The following is a 23,950-nucleotide window of genomic DNA, read 5'->3' as shown; positions in this document are numbered from 1 at the left end:
TACGTGAAGAACCTGGATGACACCATTGATGACGAACGCTTACGCAAAGAGTTTTCCCCATTCGGCATGATCACAAGCACCAAGGTAGGATGTCTGTCTGTGTCCCTCATCTCCAGACTCCTTTGACTTCTTCACATTTGATTCTCCTGCTCTTCAAGGTGATGATGGAAGGCGGTCGCAGCAGAGGCTTCGGCTTCGTCTGCTTCTCCTCCCCGGAAGAAGCCACGAAAGCTGTGACGGAAATGAACGGACGCATCATCGCCACCAAGCCGCTGTACGTGGCGCTGGCTCAGAAGAAGGAGGACCGTCAGGCGCACCTGGTTGCTCAGTACATGCAGCGCATGGCCAGCGTCCGTGCCGCAGCGAACCCCGTCATCAACGCCTACCAGCCCGCCCCGCCCTCTGGCTTCATCATGACCACCATCCCTCAGGTGCAGAATCGTCCTGCCTACTACCCGACCGCCGGACAGATGGCTCATATTCGTCCGGGCCCCCGCTGGACAACCCAGAGTGTTCAGTCACAGCGTGAGTATAGCTGTTTCACTTTGCAGCTGAACTACCTGCACATCTAACTGTTACGCTGTGGATGCAGATTTCCAGATGCGTCCATCCGGACCACGCCCTCAGAACTTCAGAGCAGTGCGAGCTTCCACCCAGGTGCCCCGTATGGTGAACCCCCAGCGTACCGGTCAGTCGAGTAAACACGGACAAGAACCTCTTGCTTGCACAGCTGTTTCCAGTAGGATCTGTTGTTTATCTTGTGCTGCTCTTTCTCTGCTGCTGCAGTCGCCCAGAGCAGCGGGCCTCGCCCCTCAGTCGCCACAGCAACCACACAGGTCCGTGGAGGGCCTCAGTACAAGTACCCAACCGGAATTCGTGGTCCTCAACAACACGTCACAACTCAGCCCCAAGTCACTTTGCAGGTAGAAGGAGTCTAGCTGCACCTGAAGAGAGTTCGATTCTGCCCTTCACTGACTTTTTTTGTGCCTGCTCTCAGCATGCAGTTCATGTTCAGGGCCAGCAGCCCCTGACTGCCTCCATGCTGGCGGCCGCTCCACTACAGGAACAGAAGCAGATGCTGGGTAAGAAAATGCTCTCCCACATGCCAGTAAATGTCCCGCCCTTTCTTTGCCAGTCTTTTCCGTCTGGATATTGAACACGAAGATCTCCTATCAGACTGTCCCGTCAGATTCTTCATCCTCTCCATCTGTGTCTTTAACAGGCGAGCGGCTGTTCCCATTGATCCAGAACATGCATCCCACCGTCGCAGGCAAGATCACTGGGATGCTGCTGGAGATCGACAACTCGGAGCTGCTCCACATGCTGGAATCCCCAGAGTCTCTCCGCTTAAAGGTAGATGACATCAAATACAATTTAAGTATGTTTTAACAAACTTTGATGGAGAAACCCACATGGAGGTCAAACATATTTTAAACATTTGTAGTGGGGTCTTTAAACGTTTGATCACATTTGCTTCTAAACTCAGAAGATTTCATGTAAAAGCTGCCCTAAAGCATGTAGTTTTAAAGCAGAGACCTCCAACCGTTTTCAGACCACAGATCGGTTCACTGTTAGACAATATTCTCACAGACTGGCCTGTATGAGGCTAAAGTGGACGCCAAATGTATTGATTTTTCTATTTTTATTTTCTATTTTGTCTGAACTTTATTTTCATCTTCTGTAAAATATCTTTAAACTTTATTAGTGCTGTAGATTTCACATGGGAATCCTTGAAATGCGATCTAGATTTTTCCTTAAAGCATAACAGGTAAAATGTGATCTAAAAAAATCAGACGCCAACTTCAACCGATTTTAAGGTGCAACGAAAAAAAAAGTCACCAATATAAGAATAAACATGAATCCCCTGTTTAAACAACTTTATTAGCAGCATCCTCATAACATTTTACAGTTGGTTGCTGAATATTCTGCATTATTATTATGGTATGTGAGAACACAATAAATCCATATTTGGAGTAAAGTGTTTTTTGTCTGTAAGATGCAGCTTTCTTTTATTTTAAAGTTGAAGGCTCTTCTGTTTTCTCGCAGACTCTTTTCTGCAAAATGATAAAGTAAATAACTTTTTTGTTAGCTTTGTTTAGTGTGGGGATTTCAATGTGGCTAAAGCTTTAAGAAAACTATGGATGGCTTTTTGATACGTAACGAGTGATTTGACATGGGACAGATGTGGTGTAGAATCCAGTTGTTTTTCAAAATAAAAGTTCCCTCAGAATCGTATTAGAAATAAAACGGAAACAAATGTAGGTCCTGTTTTTATTTTTTTTTTTCATTGCTGCTCGTCCCACTGGCCCATCTACAGGTCGGGTGTGGGGGACAACTGATTTAAGCGGTTGAGGCAGAACTTCTTTGAATGCAAACATTTAAAATCCATATTTTTTGCCTCAATTAAAAAAAAAAAACTGCTCAAAATTTTGAAGAACCCTGCACAGAGAACACCTAATCATCGATTTCCATTTAAAAGAAAAAAGGATTTTGAATTAAATAAAGTTGAATTGTTGACTAGCATGTTTTTCTTCATTGATATAATGACTGGATTAGAGAAATTTTAAATCGTATATATTACTTCTGACATCAAATGAGGTTTTAAACTTTTTTTGTTAATTATTTTTGGCACCACCTTCTGTTCCAATTGTCAAAGATTTAATTCTAACAAGAATTAGAGAGCACTAAGCACCAAAAAACATGTTTTAATTTATATAAAAACATAAATGAAATTTACTCAAACTTATTTTTTTTAACAATTAAATCTAATTTAAAACATTTTTTTTCTTAACCATGTTCATCGATCTGATTGAAACCAGATTACATAACTATGCAAAACTGTAAAATGAAGTAATGAAGTAGTAGTGGGATTATAAATGTTTGCTTCTTCTGACTCATTTTCAATCAATCAATCAAACTCTACTTGACTTTAGTTGTTAATGAAAAAAATGTGACATAAGTGTGTTTTTGTTTGTTTTCTATTTTCTAATCAATGCATTTCACAATTTCTGTAATGAGTTTGAAATATTTGTTTTTTTGTCCTGTATTTTTTAAAAATCTATGCTTGATATAAACCAAATAATTAATCAATCAATCAATCAATCGATGTTCCCAGATTGATGAGGCCATGGCTGTGCTGCAAGCTCACCAGGCCAAAGAGGCTGCACAGAAGACAGCGACTAATTCATCCGCCGTTTCGAGTGTCTGAATCTGCGGTGTGTTCTCTTTAGTTTTTCTATATTTGGTCAAACATTCCTGTTTGGATGATGGATGCATCGTCCATATTTCAGCTCTTTAATAAAGTAATTTCTCTCAACAGGAAACCTCGAGAGAGCTTCACAGAGGAGAGGATTTTTGAGAAAAAAAGAGAAACTTTCAGATAAAATCAAAAAACAGAATGAACTATGCATTTAAAAAAGAAAAAAAAAAGGAAAAGGGTCTCCAACCAGACCGAAAAAATATATGAAAAAAAAACTGGTTTGTTGAGTTCAAGAGAAAATCAGTACAAAAAGAAACTAAAATATCGCCTGTTCTGTGGGGTTTTAGAGTTCTAAGACAAAGAATGATTGAAAACTTTCCTTTTGCCTTTTTAGTCATTTTAACTGTTTGAGCTTTCCATGCCTGTGATTGTGATTTTCCCTTGCTTTGCTTGCTTCAATAAAGGTTATTGTCTGACATATTTGTCTTTGAAAGCATCATCCATCTAACAAAAATCATTCAAATATTTGAAGAAAAATCCTTTCAATTAAAACAAATGGACAACTTTAGTGCTCTTCGGTATTTATTTTGGCTTTGGAGTAAAAGGACGAGCTCCAAAAATGTGCTGGTTTACTTCTTGCTCGTCTTGGCCAACTCCTCTTTCAGTCTATCGAAGAAGGACTGGACCTTTTCGATGAAGGGGTCGACGTGGGGTTGGATCTGTTCCACGGCGGGCTCCAGCTGCCCTCTTTTCTCTTCTAGAAAGACCCTAAAGAGTCGAAGAGAAAAGTGAGATGAGTGAAGAGCTGCAAGAGATTTCTCAGTTTTTTGTTGTATTTTGAAAGACATTTGTAACTTCAAAATAAGAGCAGCCAAGAACCCCTTCACAGAAACTAAATCCCTGTCAGTCCTTTCTGAGCACATCAGCTGTTTGGATTATGTTTAATTCAAAAAGTCAGTCATTCTGAAAGTGGATTAAAAAGCTTTCTAGATTTCTGTGCACTCTACAGAACTCACTTGGCTTGGTTTTGCACTTCCGGGTTGTTGACAATTTCACGGAAGTCATTGGACATTTTGACTTGGATGTCCTTTAACAGGTCTTCCAACTCGTCGGCAAATGCTCCTGATGGTACGGAAAAGATGAGAACAAAAATGAGATGTTTTTTGCACCACAGACAGCACTGTCACTAAAGCTTTGGGCTTACCATGTGCCAGAACAAGCACCAGAAGTGTTGCAATGATGGACAGTCTCATGGCTGCTGATGAACAAAGAGCTAGAAAGGAAAGTAAAAGATCAATCTTTTTATTTGGTCTTTTTCTCTAAGTTGAAATCTTTTTTTCCTGATTAATTTGCTCAAATTCCTTCATGTTGACTTCATTCCCCAATATATATTAAAAAATAAATAAAAAATTCAGTTTAAGATGATAAAATATGTAGAGTTGTGGATTTAATCCAAATTAGCATCAAACTGTCATTTTGTTTTCATGATTATAGGAAAAATATGCAGAAATATGAGAACTTATAAGCATCCTTATTCAAATTTATTTGGGTTTTTTGAAATAAACAAATCAAAAATCCTTTATCTTTTTTTTCTATAAAAGTATGAAAATTGTCCTTTTCCAGAGTTTGATTTAGTTAAATTCTGATGCTACTGTTTACAGCTTATTCTAATTATAATTTTAACATTTAAAAGTTTTTTCTGTGCACTTTATTTTGTCTTCGCATAAGCTTTAATATATATATATATATATATATATATATATATATATATTAGAAAATATAAACATTTTAATCTTTTTAGAGTTTTATTGAACTTAAAAATTCTGTCAGGATTTTTTGGAACAACATTTTAGTTGGTATTGAAAAAAAAAGATAAAGAATCCAGAATACAACTATGAGAAGTTGAGACTCACCTGTGTGCAGAGGGAATGTAGTGAAGCTGATGTCTCCCTGCAGGACCCCTGCCCTTTTATAGAGCGGAGATGCGCTAAAACTGCCCCAAACTAATCTGACTGGACAAGATAACACACACAAAAAATGACAGGATGTTTTGAGTTGCAGAACTAACTGTACGGAGCATATCACTTACCATGCTGATACATACATAAAATAAAAAACATGTTTTTTCGCTGAATAACGTCCCAAAAATAGTGTTTATTAGATGAAATCATTACTTGCGACTTTATTTTGAAAGCATATCTGATATTATTCTATTAGGAATACATCTGATGTATCTTTTATTTTGAAATTGTTTGTACCCTTTTGTCCTATAAACCAGAATATCTTGAAGTTCGCCTTTTAATGCTGTTCTTTTCTGTTTCCAATCCCAAAAACACTTAAAATACGACTTCATATACTTTTTTTTGTTGTTTCTTGTACCCTCTAAACAATAATTAAATACTTTCGCCAAGATTTAGAAAATGTATAAAAACACAAATCATTTAGTAACCCTAGGTCCTAGAGATTCATGATTTATTTCCTCTGAAAAACAGAGCAGAGCTCTCAAACTTCAACTTTGGGAACACTTTAGTCTAAAAGACACCAGATGAATTATTACATATTTTTGGGGGGGATTTATTTGCTCTAATTGAATGTGCAGCCCTTCAGGAGAAAGAATCCAATAAACTTTTTGTGAGAATTTGGGTGAAGCTCTATTTATTACTACAACCTTTGGCAATCGTTTTATTGCTTCTAACGCTTCATGACTTCTGTAATACGATTGATTTTGTGATACAAAAACCCTCATGGGTAAACAGTTTCATATGTTTGTTTGGATATAAACTTGTAGTTAGTGAGTTTGAACACAAGGTGATGACTAAAAAATCACTTTAAATATTGTTGCTTCAGAGAAAATCTTGAGTTTCAGCTCTAAATACTGTTTTCTGCTTTAATCGTTACCAGATGTGGGAATGTGGTGGACCGTGTTTAACTGCTGATCTGTCTTTGTGTCCACCGGCTGGACCTACTGCAAAAAAAAAAAAAAAAACCCTCATGTTCTTCTTTAATGAGTGTTGAACAGAAATCTGGACACAGAATCGTGTTGTTTTTCAGAGCCTCGACCTATTTACAGCGTGAACGCGATTGCATGAGGCCACCAGCCGCAGGAATGTTTGTACTGAGGAAGAACTGAATGACATCATGGTTGCAACAAAATGATGCTGATAGCAGAACAAAAAGACCTCACCATAATCTTCGTTTTAGATATCTGAACATAATCATTTGAGTACAAATTTGTCACAAACTGATTGGTCACAGGCGACTCATGACAGATAGAACACAGGAAGCTGGGACAGTTTCAGGGAGATATCCTAAAACCAGCAATCTGTCCATATAGGAGAACCCACATTTAATGTCATATTTTTGGTGTGTCAGAACATGTTTTGGCTCATAACATGAGATTATTTGATTACTAGTTGATGACACCATTTAAAGGAAGTCGCTATGCACAACAAAGGAGAGATATACACAAAGCATCATGAACTGAATAAAAAATGAAAGTCTTACCAAATATACATTTGTCTTTTGTTTAATTGACATTTTGAGACATTTTAAATGTATTTTTTCTCTTCCTCAGTCTCTTTCAAGTTTTATGTTCTCTGTATGCAAAAACTGTGGAGCCCTGGCCATGACATTTAGAAACTTTTTACAATTTTTTTTCCAATCAGCATTTGTATTAGAAAATTCTCTTCCTGATACTAATTAGTGTCCACAAAGTACAATTTGTGCCCTCAAAACGCTAATAAAATGCTAATTTGTGGCCATAAAAAACTCAACTCTGGCCAAAAAATCCTAATTTATGAGCATAAAATATTTATCTGTGTAAAAAAAATGTTAATATGTGGACACATGAGTATTTCACGACTATTAATTAACTTTTTTTTCTTAGCCTTTTTTAAAGCATTTTTTGGACACATGTTAGCATTTTGTCCGCACTAATTAGTATTTTAGTGTCTTCAATTCCTAACACAAATTGGTGGTCACAAAATACTCATTTGTGTTTAAAATATGTTAATTTGTTCACACAAAATACTTTTTGTGTGAACAAAATGCTAATAAAATGCTAATTTGTGGCCATGAAAAACTAAACCCTTTTTTTTGCACACAATATGCTAATTTGGGTGCACAAAATACTAATTTGTGAGCACAAAATGCTGATTGGAGCCCTCGAAAGGCTAATTTGAGTCCACAAAATACAAGTTTTTGGATGCAAAAATCTCATTTGAGTGACAATATACTAAGTTGTGAGAACAATATACAAATTTCTTTGCACAGATTGCTAATTAATGTCCTAAAAATGCTAATTTGTGTAAACAAAATATTTATTTTGCACTCAAATTCTAATTTGAACATTTTTTAATCATTTTGTCTGCACAAATTTGTGCGCCAAAATGCTTATAAAATACTTATTTGTGGTCCCAAAAATCCTCAACTGTCCTCAAAATACTGATTTGAGCAAGGAAAACATTAATTTGTGATAACAAATTATTAATTTGAGGAAACTTTTTTTAAAATGTCATATCCAGGGCTCCATAGAAACAGATTGTTGATTCAGATTTATTAAGTACTCCCTTGTTCCTCCTCCAGACTTCTCAGGCCTCCAATCAGACCTCAGAAAGAACAAATCATCACACAGGATCCAGAGGAGCATAAATTTCTTTTAAGGAAACACAGGAGGAGGTCTCATTTCCTCTCAACGTCTTTGTTCTGCACAAAGTAGGTGGTCGAGGAGCACAGAGTTCCCCCCAGGTGCTCCGAATCTCCTCCATAAACAACAGTTTAGAGAAAAAAAATAAATACATTTTTCTGCTCTCTCATTGAGTAAACTGTGTGACTCCACTTCCAAGAGTAATCACATGCTTCAGGCAGCAGAGCTGGAGCTGTAAAGTCACACTGTAGTTGTTGTGTGCTGCTGCCAGCAGAGAACAGAGGAGGCTCAGATTTCTTGGCTTGACATTTCTCGACTTTCCACTGATGCGTTCATTTTTAGTACAAAACGTGGGAAACGCCAACGCAACCATGTTACATCCATTTGATTCCAGGTCAGGAATTTTTCAGAACACTTTGGCTTACCATTTTGGATTTATGGTGAGTTATCTGTTTGTTTTTCCACATGAACTTCCTTCTGCAGATCACATTTAATGCCAAAAGTTTTGTTTACAATTTTTTTCAACTGACTTTAAAATAGTCCACTAATCTTGAACTCCAATCATCTTTTGATCCATTTTAAACCTCTTTCCAATGGTCATTAAATTATGAATTTGTTTTATGTAGCCAAAATTGTAATTTTCTAGGACATATTTTCTGCAGAGAAGCAGGAGTTTGTCCGAAATTTGCATTGTGGGCAGAAATATGAGTGCAGAGTAAGCCTTCCTCCACTTCCCATCATCCATCTGTTTATGTGCTTTCTTGCTAGCTTACAGTCTCTCACAACCCTAAGATAATATTAACGGTGCAAAAAAAAAAAAAAAAAAGGCGAGCAACATTGCTAGCTATATGTTTTGGAGCCAGACACTAGCTAAGACGAGTCTACAAGCGGATGTTACAAAATGTAAGTAGCTGGGAGCTTGTGGCCCCGCCCATTCGTATTTTCCATGTCACAAATAGGGTGTTTTTCAAACTGTATTTTTGGTCTGTAACTGATTTACAATAATTTGAATAAATACTCATAAGTGCTATTTTAATATAAATTTCCTTTATATATATATATATATCATCCACGATGACAGAAATGCCACAAGAAGATGTTGAAAACGCCAAAAACTTACATTTTTTTGGAGTGAATATTTAACATTTCGTCAGTGTTTCCATGTGTGTGTAATTTAAATAAATACACAAAAATATTGTTTTTTCTTTTTTCATTTTACAAGCATACAGAGCACAAAAAAGTGGATCAAGGTGGTGCCTAAGAGTCGATGTCCGAGGGGTCCCTGAAGGCATCATTTGACTGACAATCCCCCAGCCTAATCCAGAGTGCGGATCCACAGCGGCGGCGGTGTGACTCCAATCCGCCTGTAATAACTACATTTCGAGGGTGACCGCCGCAGAACCCCGAAGCCTTTGTTTCTTCGGTGTTTCAGAAGGACTTTTCTCGGAGGCTGCCGCTGTCGGGTTCCGGTTTTCCCCCAGCAGACGTTACGTCCGGACAATGGAATCCAACGTCCTCCCGGACAGCCTCCGCAGCCAGAGGCTCCAGCCGGGGATCGGGTTCGGCTCGGGCACCCTGCGCTCCTCCTCCTCGTCGTCCCTGCGGCCGGGGGTCACCGTCCCCATCGCGCCGCTCGTGTCAGCGGCGTCGGGGCCTCCACCGCCGCCGCCGCCGCTGCAGCTCCACAGCCTGTACGGCGGCGGGGTGGGAGCCGCGCTGGGGCTGGGGCCGGGGGCGAGCGGCCACTGTAACCCGGGGAACCCCGCCGTGTTGAAGGAGGCGGTGGAGGCGGTGGTCCGCAGCTTCGCCAAACACACGCAGGGTTACGGCAGAGGTAACGTCCACGCTGGAGGAAAAAAATACACTCTATTTGTTTGTAACGACAGGAAAATATCAAAACAATTGCTACAAATACGTAATTTGATTTATAACCATTTACCACATCTCTTGTGTCACTGATTTAGCTGCTAAACCACATTTTCTACTAATAGGATTTATTTTGAAAAGATTGTCCCTGTTTGCACTAAAAGCCTCATCCCTGCTTTATCTTATTTAGGCTACTTAAATAAAAGTAGGCATTAATACTTTAAGCTCACATTATGTTGTACTCTAATTAGTGTTTTAATTGTTAAAAAGGTTTTAACAAACGTCATCTTGTAGCATTTTTCTCACGATGGAGGACACAATTAAGTTTAAATTACATTATGGAGTTTTTTTATTTATTTATTTAAATAGTTGTGAATGAGGAGAAAAAAAATACAGTTTGAAAGAGATTGTATTTGTGATGTAGAAGATACAGTGGGCGGGGCCACAAGCTCCCATTCTGATGTACACCTTTGTTTTTACTCGTCTGGGCTGGCAACCATTTTCGTTGCACTGCAACGGGGTGTGAGGGGCTGTAAGCTAGCAGGAGGGAGTGTAAACAGATGGATGACTGGAAGATGGGGCGGGATTACTCCATGTCAGTGGTCCCGCCCACATTTCTGAGGCAAATTCCTCATGAACACCTGGTGCTCTACAGAAACAATGTCCTAGAAAATCCCACTTTAAAAAAACATTTTTTGGGGTGCTGAAAATGGCATAATAGTAATTGAAAGATAATAAAAAAAAAATAGATCAAAAGATTATTAGAGTGGGGCATTAAATAAAAAAATTGGATATCTGTTTTTTTTAATTTTTTTTAGTAATCAGTCCAGGAGAGAGGAAGAAACAATTCCTGGATGAGACTCCAAGCAGATTCCAAAGAAATTGAAATGATCTTGAAAAATTCAGCATATTTGATTCATTTTTTCACTGTTATTCTGTTCCTTTAAAGTCAAAATCAAACTTTGAGTTAAAAAAAAAAAAACTGTTAGAAATTCTCCTTTGAGTTGTGGCCGGTACCGTTGTCGATGGGCAACCCCGCCCCCCCTTCTCTCCTCTTTGCTGAGAGCTCTCTGTTTACATGCTCTCCCACTAGCTTGTGGCCCACTATTTACTACATAACAGATACAATCCTTTTCCAACTGCATTTTTTGTCTGTTCCTGATTCATGTCTCAAGAACATGTTAAAAACACCATTTTCATTAGAGTGAGTCTTTAAAGAATTCATTTTAATGACTAAAGCTGCACAAAAGTGTCACCAGAAAAATTTGGTTGGAGCCATAAACACGCTATCAACATTTTTTTGGCTTCACCTCTTGACCTTTTGCAGGAGAGTTTTTTTTTTTCCTTCTTGAAAAATTTCCCCCCTGGGCTCGGCCAACTTTAAGTGGTTTTTAAGTGGGAACATGAAACGGCTGAGCAGCTGCATGCAGGCCTCACATTTGGAAGTTTTTTCCAGGTGTTGGATGGAGTCGTGTAAAAGGAACAAAACCACAAAATTGTGGAGCCATGGAGACGTGTTCTGTGCAGTGACAGGATCAGGCTCCTCTGTTGCATAGGTAGCACATCTGGGAGAATGGTGCTATACCTTTATTTTCATAACTAGATTGTGACAACTTTAGACTTTGACGAGGGGCTAAAACTGTTTATACTGGATTCCTGCCTGAAGATTCCCCAGTTTGACAAACGGAGCATGCTCCAGAACGCCCCCTGAACACTGAAACAGCTTTTATTTTGGCGTTTTGATGGCCTCTTTGTTCCAAAAAGAAAAGTTTCCGCATAGTTTGACGAACAATATTTGTTTAATTTTGTGCAAAAGTTAAACCATTTTCATCCTTCTTACAGTTCACAAAGCAACATACTTATATCTTAAAAACGTGGCTGCTTGAGTCTTGACCTAAACTTTAGTACAGAATGTATACTTAATTAAAAAAAATGCAGAAACCTTGCAACATTTGTGAATATCCTTACAAGAACTGGATATTTTTTTTTTTGCATTTGAATAAAGGCTTTTATTTTGTAAATCCAAACTATTGGAGTTTTGCTCTGGGGTTTTTAATTTCAGCTTCTAGACTTCCGAGTTTAAAGAGCTCAAAAACATAAATTTTGTCCTAAGTAAAAATGTTTTCAAGTTCAAGTTTAACTTGTAATTGTCAGAAATATACAAAATTGTTTGCTAATTTTTTTGAATTGAGCTAAAATCGGATTTGGAAAATGACTTTTGGAGTTCTTTTACGTTAAAAATATTTTAATTGCTTTGATCTTTATTGATAAAAAAAGCAATTTTCAAGTCACAAATTAGTATTCTATTAAAACAAAAATTTTTTTTTTAAACAGTTTTAAAATAGTCTTATAGATAACTTTTGATGCGAAAGTATGTAATTTAATGAACAAACATTTTAAAATTGTCAAGTGAAAATCACAAATTTAAATAACTAAAAGTTAAATGGCAATAAATAAAATTATTAGTGTAACTATAGATACAAAGTCCTATTTGTGCCAGAATCACATGTATGGTGTGATCATACGTCTTGACGGTCTGTGTTCTCTAGTGAATGTGGTGGAGGCGTTGCAGGAGTTCTGGCAGATGAAGCAGACCAGAGGAGCAGACCTGCGGAACGGCGCTCTGGTCGTTTATGAAATGGTTCCTTCCAACAGCCCCCCGTATGTCTGCTACGTTAGCCTTCCGGGTGGAAGCTGCTTCGGAAGTTTCCAGGTGAAAAATGTCTCTTTGAATATTGTGCAGAAGCGTTCAGATGAATACTTTTTAATCTCACAAACTGTGTGTGCTTCATTGTGCTTGGCAGTTCTGTCCGACTAAAGCTGAGGCCAGGCGCAGCGCCGCCAAGATTGCCCTGATGAACTCCGTTTTTAACGAGCATCCATCTCGTCGGATTACAGACGACTTTATTGAGAAGAGCGTGAGCGAAGCCCTGACCTCCTTTAATGTGAGTCGTAAATCCTGTCATAGGAAGTATCGATTAAACTTACTTTTCAACCTTTGCATTAATATTTATATTGATAAAAAAGTATAGAACTGGTCAAAAATAAAGTTGTTTGTCACATTTCTGCTTGTGATTTACTTATATAGCTGGATAATGTATTTATCATATTAGATATATTTAGGGGTGTGTATTGGCAAGACCCTGCCGATACGATACGTATCACGATACGATATGTTTCACGATACATCTCTAGAATGTAACAGAACAATTTTTTTAAACTTTTTTTGAAGAGTATATTAATATATTTTTTGTTGTAATAAAATGTTAAAATTATTATTTTAATGATCAACTTCAATCGGTACAAGTATTGGCAAATGAAATATCGCGATATATTGTTAAATCACTATCTCCTTACACCCCTAGATATAATTGTATTACCATTATATTAATAGAAGAAAAAAAAAATACTAGATTACCATAGAACCATTGTTATTGAAGCTTTTATTGTGAAACCAACGCAGCGCTGTGATGTCTGACTGATTGCTGTCTCCAGGGAAACAGAGAGGAGGCCGACAATCCCAATACGGGCATCGGAGCTTTTCGTTTCATGCTGGAGTCCAACAAGGGAAAATCCATGCTGGAGTTCCAGGTGGATAATAAGCTTTAAAAATCGTTTAATATTAGAAGTAAACTGGAAATACAAGCTTTTGGTGAATAATTTTTAAAGACTATAAATTACCATTCATACAAGTCATTTAATTCACTTATTTATTTAACTGTTTTGATGTTTCATGGCTTTAATTGTTTATTATTTTCTTATTTTTTTTTACCCTTTTCTGTCTTTTAATCTTTCCAGTGTTTTCTCAAAGTATCAGCCACAGTATTTCCTACTATTTTTGTTTTGTCTTTTGATTTTAAACAAAATAATAATTTGTGGCCACAAAATACTAATTTAATAGAACAATTTAATATTTTCATTTTTTAACTTCATGTAAAGGGCTACGTAGTTGTTGCTTTGAATCCATTATGTTTATATTTGTCTTTTTATGTGAAGAACATTGTGTTCTCCAAAAAATAGAATAATTGATAAAATAATTGTTTTCTTAATTTATTGAAACACAAAAAACTATTTTTTTTTGGTCTTTTCATTTGCTGAAATTTACTTTTACCAAAGTAGTTTGGAGGGTTTTTTTTTTCTTGTTTCTTTTTATTTTTTAGTTTAACTTTTTTCTTGCTTTGCAGGAGTTGATGACAGTTTTCCAGCTGCTGCACTGGAATGGAAGCCTCAAAGCCATGAGAGAGCGACAGTGTTCCCGACAGGTACGGGAACACAAAAAAACGTCATACTTTCATTTATCAAAGCAGATCCTTTTTTAACAGCAAACAAAAAATTATTTGTCTTTGCTGCAAACCAGTAATAACCTTTTAGATACAAATTTATTTCTACTATATTTTATTTTAGTTTTTTATTTCAGCTTTTAAAGACCCAATCCGACCAATCCACTCTTTTAATTATGATTGTTCTCTTTTTAGTCAAAAGAAATAAAAAAAACTTTCATTTTCTAGGACAGTTTCTGTGGAGCAGCACTAGTTTTTTAGACATTTGAGATGTGGGTGGGACCGTTGGTGCGGTGTATGCCCACCGTCTTCCCCTCCTCTTTGTTGGGCGGAGCCAAGTGTATTTTCTACATCATAAATACGCTCTTACTCAAACAGTTCAAAAATACAATGGAGTATTACAGCCACAAAAAAATGAAAAAAATATTACGAGATTTAAAGTCGTGAATTTAAGACTTTAAAAACAAATCAAAATATCTTTGGAGTGGGACATTGAAATGCTTCAGAGGTTTTAAAGGTTTTGTGATTAGTACAGATCTAGTATCACTTCATAGGGATGTCCTGAATTCAAAGACCTTTAATAGCAGCTGCTGTGTTCATGCCCAGTAATTGTCTGTCGAAATGATGGGAAAAAAAATTCATCATCCAGTCAGTGATGTTTCCTCTTTTTTTCCTTTGTCACACTTTATTTTGATTTCTGAAATTTGCTTTTGTTTTATTAGAAACATTTTCTTTGTATTTATTTGTTTATTTGTTTATTTTTATTCTTTTGGTTTTTGGATCAGCTGATTCTGACATAGAGAAAAGTGAATTTTATGGATTTTTACCGATGTACAACACATTATAAATGTAGAGTCCTGCAAAATATTACTTTTTTTCTAATTTACAAGAAGAAAATCATATGTTTAACCTATGACTTTTGAAGTCATAAATATTCTACTTCATTCTTGTAATTTAACAGTTACTATTTTTTGGGGGGTAAATTTATGAGACTGTAATTAAAAAAATATTTTTTGGTTTCTAAAATGGCCCCAAAAAATTCACAAAACTTGTTAAAATAAAAAACTAAAAAGCAATTTTCATGAATCTGTCAAATAGTTTCATTTATAAATCCAGTGATATGACCCATACAGTCCTGACTTATTAACTTCCTTAACTTCCAGGAGGTGCTGGCTCACTACTCCCACCGGGCTCTGGATGACGACATGCGCACTCAGATGGCGGCCGACTGGGTGAACCGGGAGCAGAGCATGGCGGGCACCATCGCGCAGGAGCTGGCGTCCACTGAGCGAGAGCTGGAGGACGCCAGGCTGGCGGGCAGAGAACTGCGCTTTTACAAAGAGAAGAAGGACATCCTCATGCTAGCGGTGGGGCAGCTCAGCGCTGCCAATGCTGCCACTCTTCCCTCACACTAACACTTTGCAGAAGGCACACCTTCACCACACCATAGGATTCTGGGTAACCACTGATTACCATCATGCTTTTTGTTACAAAGAGCAGGGATCAGAATTTAGTTTTAGTCCATAAAATGAAATGTGACGGACACATCAGCAGCCATGCTATTCACTGAGAGTAGACTTAAAGAAATCAGGTTTTACTCACTGAATTTAAGGGACATAATGTGACCAATAGAACACAGAAAGTTAGGATTACTTAATGTCGTCATTCATTAAAGATATTGTGGCTTTTCCTATTAAGAAGATACATTTTTAGCAAAACTCCAATTGGACCCCTCCCCACATCAAACATAATATCTAACAACGTTTTTTAATTAAAAGGTTAATGTATTTAAAAAATGCAACTTTTGAAACCTTATTAAGAATATTTTACATATTTGCAAAATACGTTAACAGGTTATGCCTTAGTCACAATTGCCCTCACGGGTGGATGGTCTGCGGGTGAAAAATGGGCAAACCTATATGGGGCACACAGATGACCCGCACGGAATTATAAGAATGTACACCCCTCAGTGAGCCCATAGAGTGAAAATGCACATTTTTTTTTACACCTGTACAAAACGTAAGGGTGAAGTAAGTGAGACTCATTTTTTAAGCCCCAAACCCAACACACCGCACATTAGTGCTGTTCAGATGATCAGTGCGCGCTCTGACTAAAAGATTTGAGGAAATGACACAATCAGAGCGTAGTTTATGCATCATAACCGCATGCTGTGGTACTTACTGTGTTTTCTGAACTATATAAGGTGCACCGAGCATTAAGGAGCATTAAGGGCAACAACAGAGTCAGAGATAAGTTTGTCTGTGAGACTTTTCCCAGTAACTCTACAAACTATTGTTTGAAACACGCTAGCCATGTTAATGTATTCACAATACCCATAACTCACAACCTTGTTCGCAAACCCCCAAAAAAGAAAAACTGATAGCACTAACACAAATGTTACTGTGACTATGCTAACTCCCAATCTCAATAGTAGCATTAAAAAAAAAAAAAACAGAGAGGTCCACGTTAGCCATGTTAGCGTATTTGCAATAACTCCCAACCTTGATTGCAATTCTTAAAAATAAGGGCTGACATTTTACTAGAGCTCTCTATACCCCTCAAAATCAAAAGCTTCGACATCAGTAAACACAACCAAAAGGTGCTCACAACTATAAGGTGTATGAAAGAGGCCATACCCTGCTTTTCCCAAGAAATAGTCTGCTCCTTTTCTCCATCAGGAAGTACTCTGCTCCTTTTCTCCACCAGGAAATAGTCTGTTCCCTTTCTCCTGCCGTCTTCCCAATATCCCCATCTGCTTGCGCCATTCTCGGATACGTTCAGGATCCATCCCATCATGTTGTGCAGATTCCTTACCAGGAGTTCCTTCATTAAGTTTGAACGCTAATTTTAATGAGCGTTTCTTAGCCATCGCTAAACTGGCTCACAACACAGACAGCCGGCGTCTGCACGACTGTGCACGAGCCGGGGGTAGGGAGCTCGCGAAGCTAGCTGACACCAAAGAAAGTCTTTGTGTTGGCCTGGGGGCGGAGCAGACTCTTCCTGGAGGGGGCGGTTCTCAACTAGTGATGTAAGCATGTGAGAACCTGCTCGTTTTTGTGGGTATGGGAGGGGCTGCTGTTGAGAGCGCCGCTTTTTAGAATATTACTCAGAAACGGATCAAAATACCACTTTGGGGTTCTTTACGGTGAGGAATAAACAGAATAATGCACTTAAAGCATAAAAAGTTAGTTTTTCATGGTATGGCCTCTTTAAGCAAAACAGAAGAGTTAGCAATAAGTCAATCAGTCAGACTTACTAACTATTAACTGTAATTCTAGAAGTTGTTCATGAACTTGCTACATGTTAGCCAAGTTAGCGTATTAACAATAGCTGTAACTTCCAACCTTGTTAAAAAAAAAAAGGACTGATACCGCTAAAACAAACGTTACTGTGGCTACGCTAACTCCCAACCTTGTTGGTAACACGTAAAAAAAACAGTAAACACAACAATCCATATTAGATGCTCTGTATTATAAGGTGCACTGTCGTTATTTTTTAAATTAAGGCTTTAAGTACCCTTTATAGTGTGGAGAACACAGTACATATCAACTGCACACCTCCTGCCTGCAGCATTTGTGTGCAGTCAGTAAGGAACCAGTATTTGCACCTTACAGATGACAAGAGTGCAGAGGACTACAGCATCACCCGTACGTCAGAAGTGCGTGTCACTTACACTATCAGTATAAAAACTTCAGGATACACTTACCACACACAACAATGCTATGTACCTTTTCATACATGAGCTTGAACAACCAAAAATCACCCATATGGTTCAATCCCCCCGTACAAGAGCATGAGACTAAGGCATTACTGATGGCTGCAGCAGCTGCTCAGGTTTACCAAGAATTAGATGGTAATCTGTCATCGTGTTGCTTTTGACTATTGTAGAGTTCACTGTGTGTGGTGAGAATGCCAGCAGCCGAATGTATGCTCTGTGTCACAAACAGAAGGACCTACAAAGCAGCTCTGTTACACTGTGGGATTACTCATCTGAAATGGATTGTTTGTGGTGTAGCAAAGAGGAGCTGAGAAGTGAAATGTAGATGAAGGATCCAGTGTTGGTTAGAGGTACAGTATGAAGGATTGAAAAGTAGTTTGGAAAGTTTCTGAGCTGCTTTGCCTTATTTTTGGTTTGAGATATCCCAACTTTATATTGTTTTTCAAAAGACATCATTTGTTTAAAAGTAAAACTCTGTAGAGATAGACACCCTATAAACATAAAGGCAGTTGATCCGGTGGTCTCTTGGAAACACATGAATGAAGTTTATTGGACTGTCTCTACTTAAGAGATCAGTCTGGATTTAGGCAAATTAAACAGCAGGAGGGCCCGTATTTTTGAAGCACAATAAAAGTAAAGGAATTGGGAAATAAAAAACACAAAATGATCCAGAAGAATAAAGTTAAAGTCAAACATTTGGAATTTTATTTTGTGGTCATTGTACTTAGTTTTACAAGAAAATATGTAGCATTTAATTTTCAGACTTTTTTAAAACGCTCCTTAATTAGCTTTGACCCTTTACATTTATTTCAAAATTGAGATGAAATTTGTTGAGTTGCTTAATGTCATAAGACTTTTTGTTTTACCTTTTCTTTCTTTTTTCTTTTTACAAACAATGATTGTAATATCATAAGAGCCATGAAAAATATTAACATGAACATTTGTTTTGTTAAACTTTTGGAAACTTTGACCTATGTGTGTCCTTTTCATTTCTTACTTTTCTAAATGGGCAGTATTTTTTTTATCTCCTGTTGTTGATTTTTTAACATAAAAGTCTCAGCTCTGTACATAAATGCAATTGAGTTACGTTTCTCACTAGCATTGATGAAGGCTTTTTTAACACGTTTTTTTATACACATTTATAAAATGAAAACCCTTTTTTGTGTGTTTTGAACTTGTGCATGACTTGCTTTTTTATTATTTTGATACAATATTGTTTTATAAAAATTGTTTTGTTAAGCCCAAAATGTATTTTCTATGAACAATTTGTATTCCATGTTTATACTTTTAGTAGATTTATATAAAAAATGTATATAAATATGTAATAAATTGGTCCATACAAAGGTTTTCAACTTATCTTGTCTTGCATTTTTTTTGCTTGGTGCTAATAAACCACACATCTCTGAAGAATTCAATATTGACATTTAATACATATATATATTTTTTGACTTGCTTTTATTCTCTTAACTTCCGGTATACCGAACCGGAAGAGGCGGGGCTTCCTCCATGAACGCTTCTGGTGCGTTGGTCATTCAACATGGCCGCGGGACCAATTTCTGAAAGAAACCAAGGTAATTTACTTACTTATTACTCGTTTTTTAAAGAAATTTAGTTCTACAACAATTGATGAAATACATAGTCAGCTTTGACAAGCACGAATATTTCCTGACAGAACAAATGTGGAGTCTATAATAAGCTAATACTTTTCAGAAAGAACCGGGTAAACACATGGAAGTGTAGCGGCTTTAGCCTAGCATGTTGTTAATGAATCCATTCTCCCAAATTCACGTTTTGTAGCTTAACATTTTAGATGCGCGTCCTTTTATGAAAGAATTAAGCTGTCAATAACAAACAAGCAAAAAAAAGTTAAGTAATTTTACTCGTTCACTAACTATAAAAGATCATGTTTTATGCTAGGTGTTCAGACAACAGCAACTTCATTCATATGTTAACGTCGAGTGCAGCCTTTTTTATTTTTATTTTGTCAGCATGATCATTTTTCATGCATTCTACTATGGTTTAAAAAAACGCATGTTATGACACTTTAATATTAAAGGCAGTTTGAAAGTAAAAATATCAGTTTTTCATGCTAACTCGCCATAAATATGTCACAATGTCAGAAAGTAGAAACCTTTTCTAGTGTTTTACTCACTATGCCTGTTTTTCTCTGACTAGATGCCACGGTGTATGTTGGTGGGTTGGATGAGAAGGTGTCAGAGCCGTTACTATGGGAACTGTTCCTGCAGGCTGGTCCTGTGGTAAACACACACATGCCCAAAGACAGGGTCACTGGTCAACATCAAGGTGAGTCCATTTGCTCAACAAGTATTTTGTATGAAAATATTATAGTTATCTTTACAAATGTAATATTTTTTTTCTTTATTTAGGTTATGGCTTTGTGGAATTCCTTAGTGAGGAGGATGCTGATTATGCTATTAAAATAATGAATATGATAAAGCTTTATGGCAAACCTATTCGCGTCAACAAGGCCTCGGCACACAACAAAAACTTGGATGTGGGCGCAAACATCTTCATCGGTAACCTGGACCCAGAAATCGACGAGAAACTGCTCTACGACACGTTTAGCGCCTTCGGTGTGATTCTCCAAACGCCAAAGATCATGAGAGACCCGGACACGGGCAACTCCAAGGGCTACGCTTTCATCAACTTCGCCAGTTTTGATGCCTCTGACGCCGCCATCGAGGCCATGAACGGCCAGTACCTCTGTAACCGACCCATCACCGTGTCGTACGCCTTCAAGAAAGATTCTAAAGGCGAGCGCCATGGCTCCGCTGCAGAACGGCTCCTGGCCGCGCAGAACCCGCTGTCCCAGGCGGATAGGCCCCACCAGCTGTTCGCTGATGCTCCTCCACCTCCTTCTATTCCAACGCCAGTCCTGACCACACTAGGAGCTGGAATTCCTATTCCTGGCATGGGAGGTGGGTGTTGTGTCAAACAATTATGAAAACAGTTTATTTTTTAAAGAGTCACTCCAATGAAAATTGTGTTTTTAACATGTTCTTATTGCGTTTATTTAATGATAGAAGATTAATATTAATAAAGTAAAGCTCATAGTGGAATTTTTAAATATTTTGTTTTTCAAAATTCAAATTGTTAAATTCGAATAGATGCTGTTTGTAGACTAGTGGGGGGAGATTACTCCCCGTCAATGGTCCCACCCACAAATCAGAGACAATTTTCTGACAAATTACTGCCGCTCTGCAGAAACTATGTTCTGGAAAGCAACACAGGTTTTTAGTTAAAAACAGCATTATCAGAATTAAAAGACCTTTGAAAATAGATCAAAGTCTTAGCCTAAGCTTGCAAACACATTTTTACATGTTTAAATCATTAATTGGTTGTACTAATATGATTAAAATTACCCACAAGACTTTCAAGTTGTTTCTTCTTTCTGTGTGTGTGCAGGTCTGCCACCTCCTGGTGCATTCCCTCCTGTTCCTCCCCCTGGATCTATTCCTCCATCAATGCCCCCTTCTATGGGGATGCCTCCATCAGCAGGTGCCCCACAGGGTGTGGGTGGTGGGCCACCACCCTTCCCACCTGGAAGTATGCATCCAGGTAAGAGTTTTATTCCTTTAGAGTGATTTTGTCTGAGGAAATGCAAGGGTTTTGATAAAGTTTTGACAGTTTCAACAGAGTTTTTGAGCCATTGTGTGTGTGGAACGACTTTTGAAAAATGTCTGACGTCTATGTAGCCAAGAGGTTTATGTTTGTGTGGCTTCAAGAGATCCACACAAAGACCTGAAAGTCAAATGCTGGTCCTTTTTTTTTTTCCTGCAACCTCGAGCTTGATCCATTTCTGTCACTCAGGTATGCCTCAGATGCCCATGCCTCCTCCGGCTCCGCCCGGCATGGTTCCGCCGCCTCCCGCTCCACCAGGATCAGGTCAACGCCCTCAACCGCCCCCCAACCTCCCCCCACCGCCAATGGGCATGCCTCCCAGAGCACCATATGGACCCCCCATGGGTGAGTGTTATGACACCTCTTCAGCGTCTCTGTCAAACAAAAAAACATCAAAGTATAAAAGTAAAATGAAGGATTACCGTTGAACAATCCTCTGAAAGTAAAAGTACGTGGTGGAATGTACATGTAAGGAATCAGGCAGCTGATCATCTCTTTCACTGTTCATATTTTTAAGAATGCTGTTAAAGTGCAACTCTATTGCCATCTATTGTAAAATTGTTCCCAGTGTTTTTTTAAATAATGATTATGGAGTTTTTAGCCTGAATCCAAAAGCCTTGTTTTTTTTTTAAAGACATATTTTCTCAGAGCAGCTGGAGTTCATTAAAAATACCCTAAGTTACCCCTATCCTGATATCCCATCATCCCTTTCTTTACACTCTCTCCTGCTAGCTTATTTCTCCTCACAGGCTCAAGCTAATATTAGTGGTGCAACAAAAATGATGAGCAGTTTTGGAGCTATCCAGTCATACATTTCTGAGCCAGATTTTATATCAGACGAGGAAAATTAAAACGTTAATGTATTTATTATTCTGCAAGTGGATGCATCAGAGTTGGAGTGGAGCAGAGAAACTTTGGCCTCTCAGTGGCAGTTGTTGTAAATCTGAGTTTTTTTTCAAGCTGCAGGTTTTTATCTGCTGCTGATCCATCACAAGTTTAATAAAGAAATACTCAGACGCACTTTTAAGCTTAAACTCTTATGCATCACAAGAAAAATGCTACAAGAACATGTAAAAACCACAATTTTAATTGGAGTGGGTTTTTAAAGGTAATTTATATGCGAAGAAAAATCTTTTGTGAATGCTTTTGTAAACCAGAAACATTTGTTGACTATAATGGAAATTTCAAGAAATTAAGTAAATTAATCCTTGAGGAAAAACAATTAAAATCCAATAATTTTCTACAGTCAGTGAAAATAAAATGATCACATTTAGCAAAAATGCAGCAGAAGGCAGCGTGCTTAAACCTGGTTTAAATCCAACTTTGACAAAACAATCACTTTAGCCAAATGTTTTTCTTGAAAAAGGAAGCAGGCTAGTCTTGGCTAGTGCTTAAGTGTGAGACTTCATCACAGCTTATGACTGTTAGTTCAGTAGTGATAAACAGGTAGTTGCTGATAGAGATGTTGAGAAGTTGATTGAGCCTCTTATATCTATTTTTTAACGTGATGATGTTGTCTCTCTGACTTTCAAATCTCCACCTCATAGCAGTGAGAAATGTAATGACACACTAATCATATTTTCAACCTTTGTATTGTGTTTGGGTAAAAATGTACCCATTTTTACATTGAAAGCGGGTCAATTTAAAGGTTAAGTCTCAAAAACCTTTGACCCTATCAACACCTAAAGGCATCATATCCATTTCAGAAGTATGATGTTTTTCAGAGTTTGAATTTGTTCATTCTTTATCTTTTCTTGTGATTTGAGATCTAAAGAGTCCTAGTTTCTGGACTTTATGATAAAAAGTTCTGATCACACCAAGTTTAATCCGTAGCTGGTTGTGATGTTCCATAATTTCACGCAGTAACTCCACTTGAATCCTGATAAGAGTGCAGTGATGCTTTCTCACGTTTTCCTTTATTTGATCACATCATGTGACCCTCTCTGTGTCTCAGGTCCCCCGGTGCCTCCAGGTATGAGAGGCCCTCCTCCCCCCATGCCTCCACCCGGCTACGGCGCTGCTCCTCCCGGTCCTCCTCGTCCACCTCCCTTTGGAATGCAGAGACCCCCAATGCCCCCACGGCCTCCAGGTGCCCCTCCGATGAGGGCACCAATGCCACCATAATCTCATTCTGCAGAAACTGGCTTTCATTTGTCCCTTTTTTTTTTTAAAGTGTTAACATTTCCTAGCTTTAGTTTTAACTATGGATTAAATTGTTTTTGGTTTTTGCTCATTTGTACAGGAAAACATTTGCCCAATAAAACTTTTAATACAGTTTGTTCCTATTTATTTATTTTTTTATATATTTTATGGTGACAAGTGGCTGTTTTGGGCAAAACATTATTACTGCTGGAGTAAACTTCAATTCAGATAGTTTTTTCCACCATTGTGATTCATGTTTTTTTAACCCTGTAGTACCCACGGGGTCGAATATTTTCAATTTTTTAAAAATATATATAGATTTTTTGGCTGCTACCCAAAAATAAACATGTAAAAATTGTCAAATAACTTTTAAAAGCCCAAAAGAAAATATTCGTGGGCTTAAAAAATTAATAAAAGGGACACAAAGTTGTAATATTTGGACAAATTTCATTATCAAA

The 23,950-nt window shown here is 37.7% G+C and overlaps 4 protein-coding genes across 4 annotated transcripts in view; 3 read left to right on the top strand and 1 right to left on the bottom strand.

The window, feature by feature from the left end:
- The window catches only part of pabpc1b (poly A binding protein, cytoplasmic 1 b), a 10,085-nt gene extending 6,410 nt beyond the window's left edge, over positions 1-3,675 (top strand). Inside the window, exons 7-14 of the mRNA XM_024299820.2 lie at positions 1-84; positions 159-525; positions 593-688; positions 787-923; positions 998-1,082; positions 1,223-1,353; positions 3,116-3,215; positions 3,320-3,675. The exon at positions 1-84 is cut by the window's left edge and continues 12 nt beyond it. Of these exons, the coding sequence (XP_024155588.1) occupies positions 1-84; positions 159-525; positions 593-688; positions 787-923; positions 998-1,082; positions 1,223-1,353; positions 3,116-3,208 (993 nt within the window). The 3' untranslated portion in view covers positions 3,209-3,215; positions 3,320-3,675. The remainder of the gene's footprint in view (positions 85-158; positions 526-592; positions 689-786; positions 924-997; positions 1,083-1,222; positions 1,354-3,115; positions 3,216-3,319) is intronic.
- Positions 3,676-3,768: 93 nt separating this feature from the next.
- On the bottom strand, positions 3,769-5,208 carry LOC112163428 (type-4 ice-structuring protein). Its single transcript, XM_024299809.2, has 4 exons — positions 5,113-5,208; positions 4,404-4,472; positions 4,216-4,321; positions 3,769-3,967 (listed from the first exon to the last, which is right to left on the bottom strand). Exons 2-4 carry the CDS (start codon positions 4,450-4,452, stop codon positions 3,829-3,831), a joined length of 294 nt encoding a protein of 97 aa, XP_024155577.1. The 5' UTR covers positions 4,453-4,472; positions 5,113-5,208; the 3' UTR covers positions 3,769-3,828.
- Positions 5,209-9,068: 3,860 nt separating this feature from the next.
- On the top strand, positions 9,069-19,060 carry lix1l (limb and CNS expressed 1 like). Its single transcript, XM_024259654.2, has 6 exons — positions 9,069-9,678; positions 12,260-12,423; positions 12,515-12,655; positions 13,206-13,301; positions 13,895-13,972; positions 15,154-19,060. Exons 1-6 carry the CDS (start codon positions 9,345-9,347, stop codon positions 15,403-15,405), a joined length of 1,065 nt encoding a protein of 354 aa, XP_024115422.1. The 5' UTR covers positions 9,069-9,344; the 3' UTR covers positions 15,406-19,060.
- Positions 19,061-19,185: 125 nt separating this feature from the next.
- sf3b4 (splicing factor 3b, subunit 4) lies at positions 19,186-23,625 on the top strand. The gene is made up of 6 exons (XM_024293438.1): positions 19,186-19,279; positions 19,884-20,012; positions 20,096-20,647; positions 21,135-21,287; positions 21,540-21,695; positions 23,305-23,625. The coding sequence occupies exons 1-6, from the start codon at positions 19,246-19,248 to the stop codon at positions 23,472-23,474; spliced, it is 1,194 nt and encodes a 397-aa protein (XP_024149206.1). The 5' UTR covers positions 19,186-19,245; the 3' UTR covers positions 23,475-23,625.
- Positions 23,626-23,950: the final 325 nt, after the last annotated feature.

The sequence above is a fragment of the Oryzias melastigma genome, linkage group LG11 (genome assembly GCF_002922805.2).
Source record: "Oryzias melastigma strain HK-1 linkage group LG11, ASM292280v2, whole genome shotgun sequence".
In the NCBI taxonomy this organism is placed as follows: Eukaryota; Metazoa; Chordata; class Actinopteri; order Beloniformes; family Adrianichthyidae; genus Oryzias; species Oryzias melastigma.
The sequence above is the reverse complement of the archived record's forward strand: the minus strand, read 5'-3'. Positions and strand labels throughout refer to the sequence as shown.

Excerpts from the sequence above, each read along its gene's own strand:
- LOC112163428 (XM_024299809.2), bottom strand. The coding sequence starts at position 4,452 with ATGAGACTGTCCATCATTGCAACACTTCTGGTGCTTGTTCTGGCACAT. Across the intron at positions 4,322-4,403 it reads GGTGCTTGTTCTGGCACATG|GAGCATTTGCCGACGAGTTG; the intron begins GTAAGCCCAAAG and ends CCGTACCATCAG. Across the intron at positions 3,968-4,215 it reads GAAGTGCAAAACCAAGCCAA|GGTCTTTCTAGAAGAGAAAA; the intron begins GTGAGTTCTGTA and ends TCGACTCTTTAG.
- lix1l (XM_024259654.2), top strand. The coding sequence starts at position 9,345 with ATGGAATCCAACGTCCTCCCGGACAGCCTCCGCAGCCAGAGGCTCCAG. Across the intron at positions 9,679-12,259 it reads CACGCAGGGTTACGGCAGAG|TGAATGTGGTGGAGGCGTTG; the intron begins GTAACGTCCACG and ends TGTGTTCTCTAG. Across the intron at positions 13,973-15,153 it reads AGCGACAGTGTTCCCGACAG|GAGGTGCTGGCTCACTACTC; the intron begins GTACGGGAACAC and ends CTTAACTTCCAG.
- sf3b4 (XM_024293438.1), top strand. The coding sequence starts at position 19,246 with ATGGCCGCGGGACCAATTTCTGAAAGAAACCAAG. Across the intron at positions 20,648-21,134 it reads TCCTATTCCTGGCATGGGAG|GTCTGCCACCTCCTGGTGCA; the intron begins GTGGGTGTTGTG and ends GTGTGTGTGCAG. Across the intron at positions 21,696-23,304 it reads ACCATATGGACCCCCCATGG|GTCCCCCGGTGCCTCCAGGT; the intron begins GTGAGTGTTATG and ends TCTGTGTCTCAG.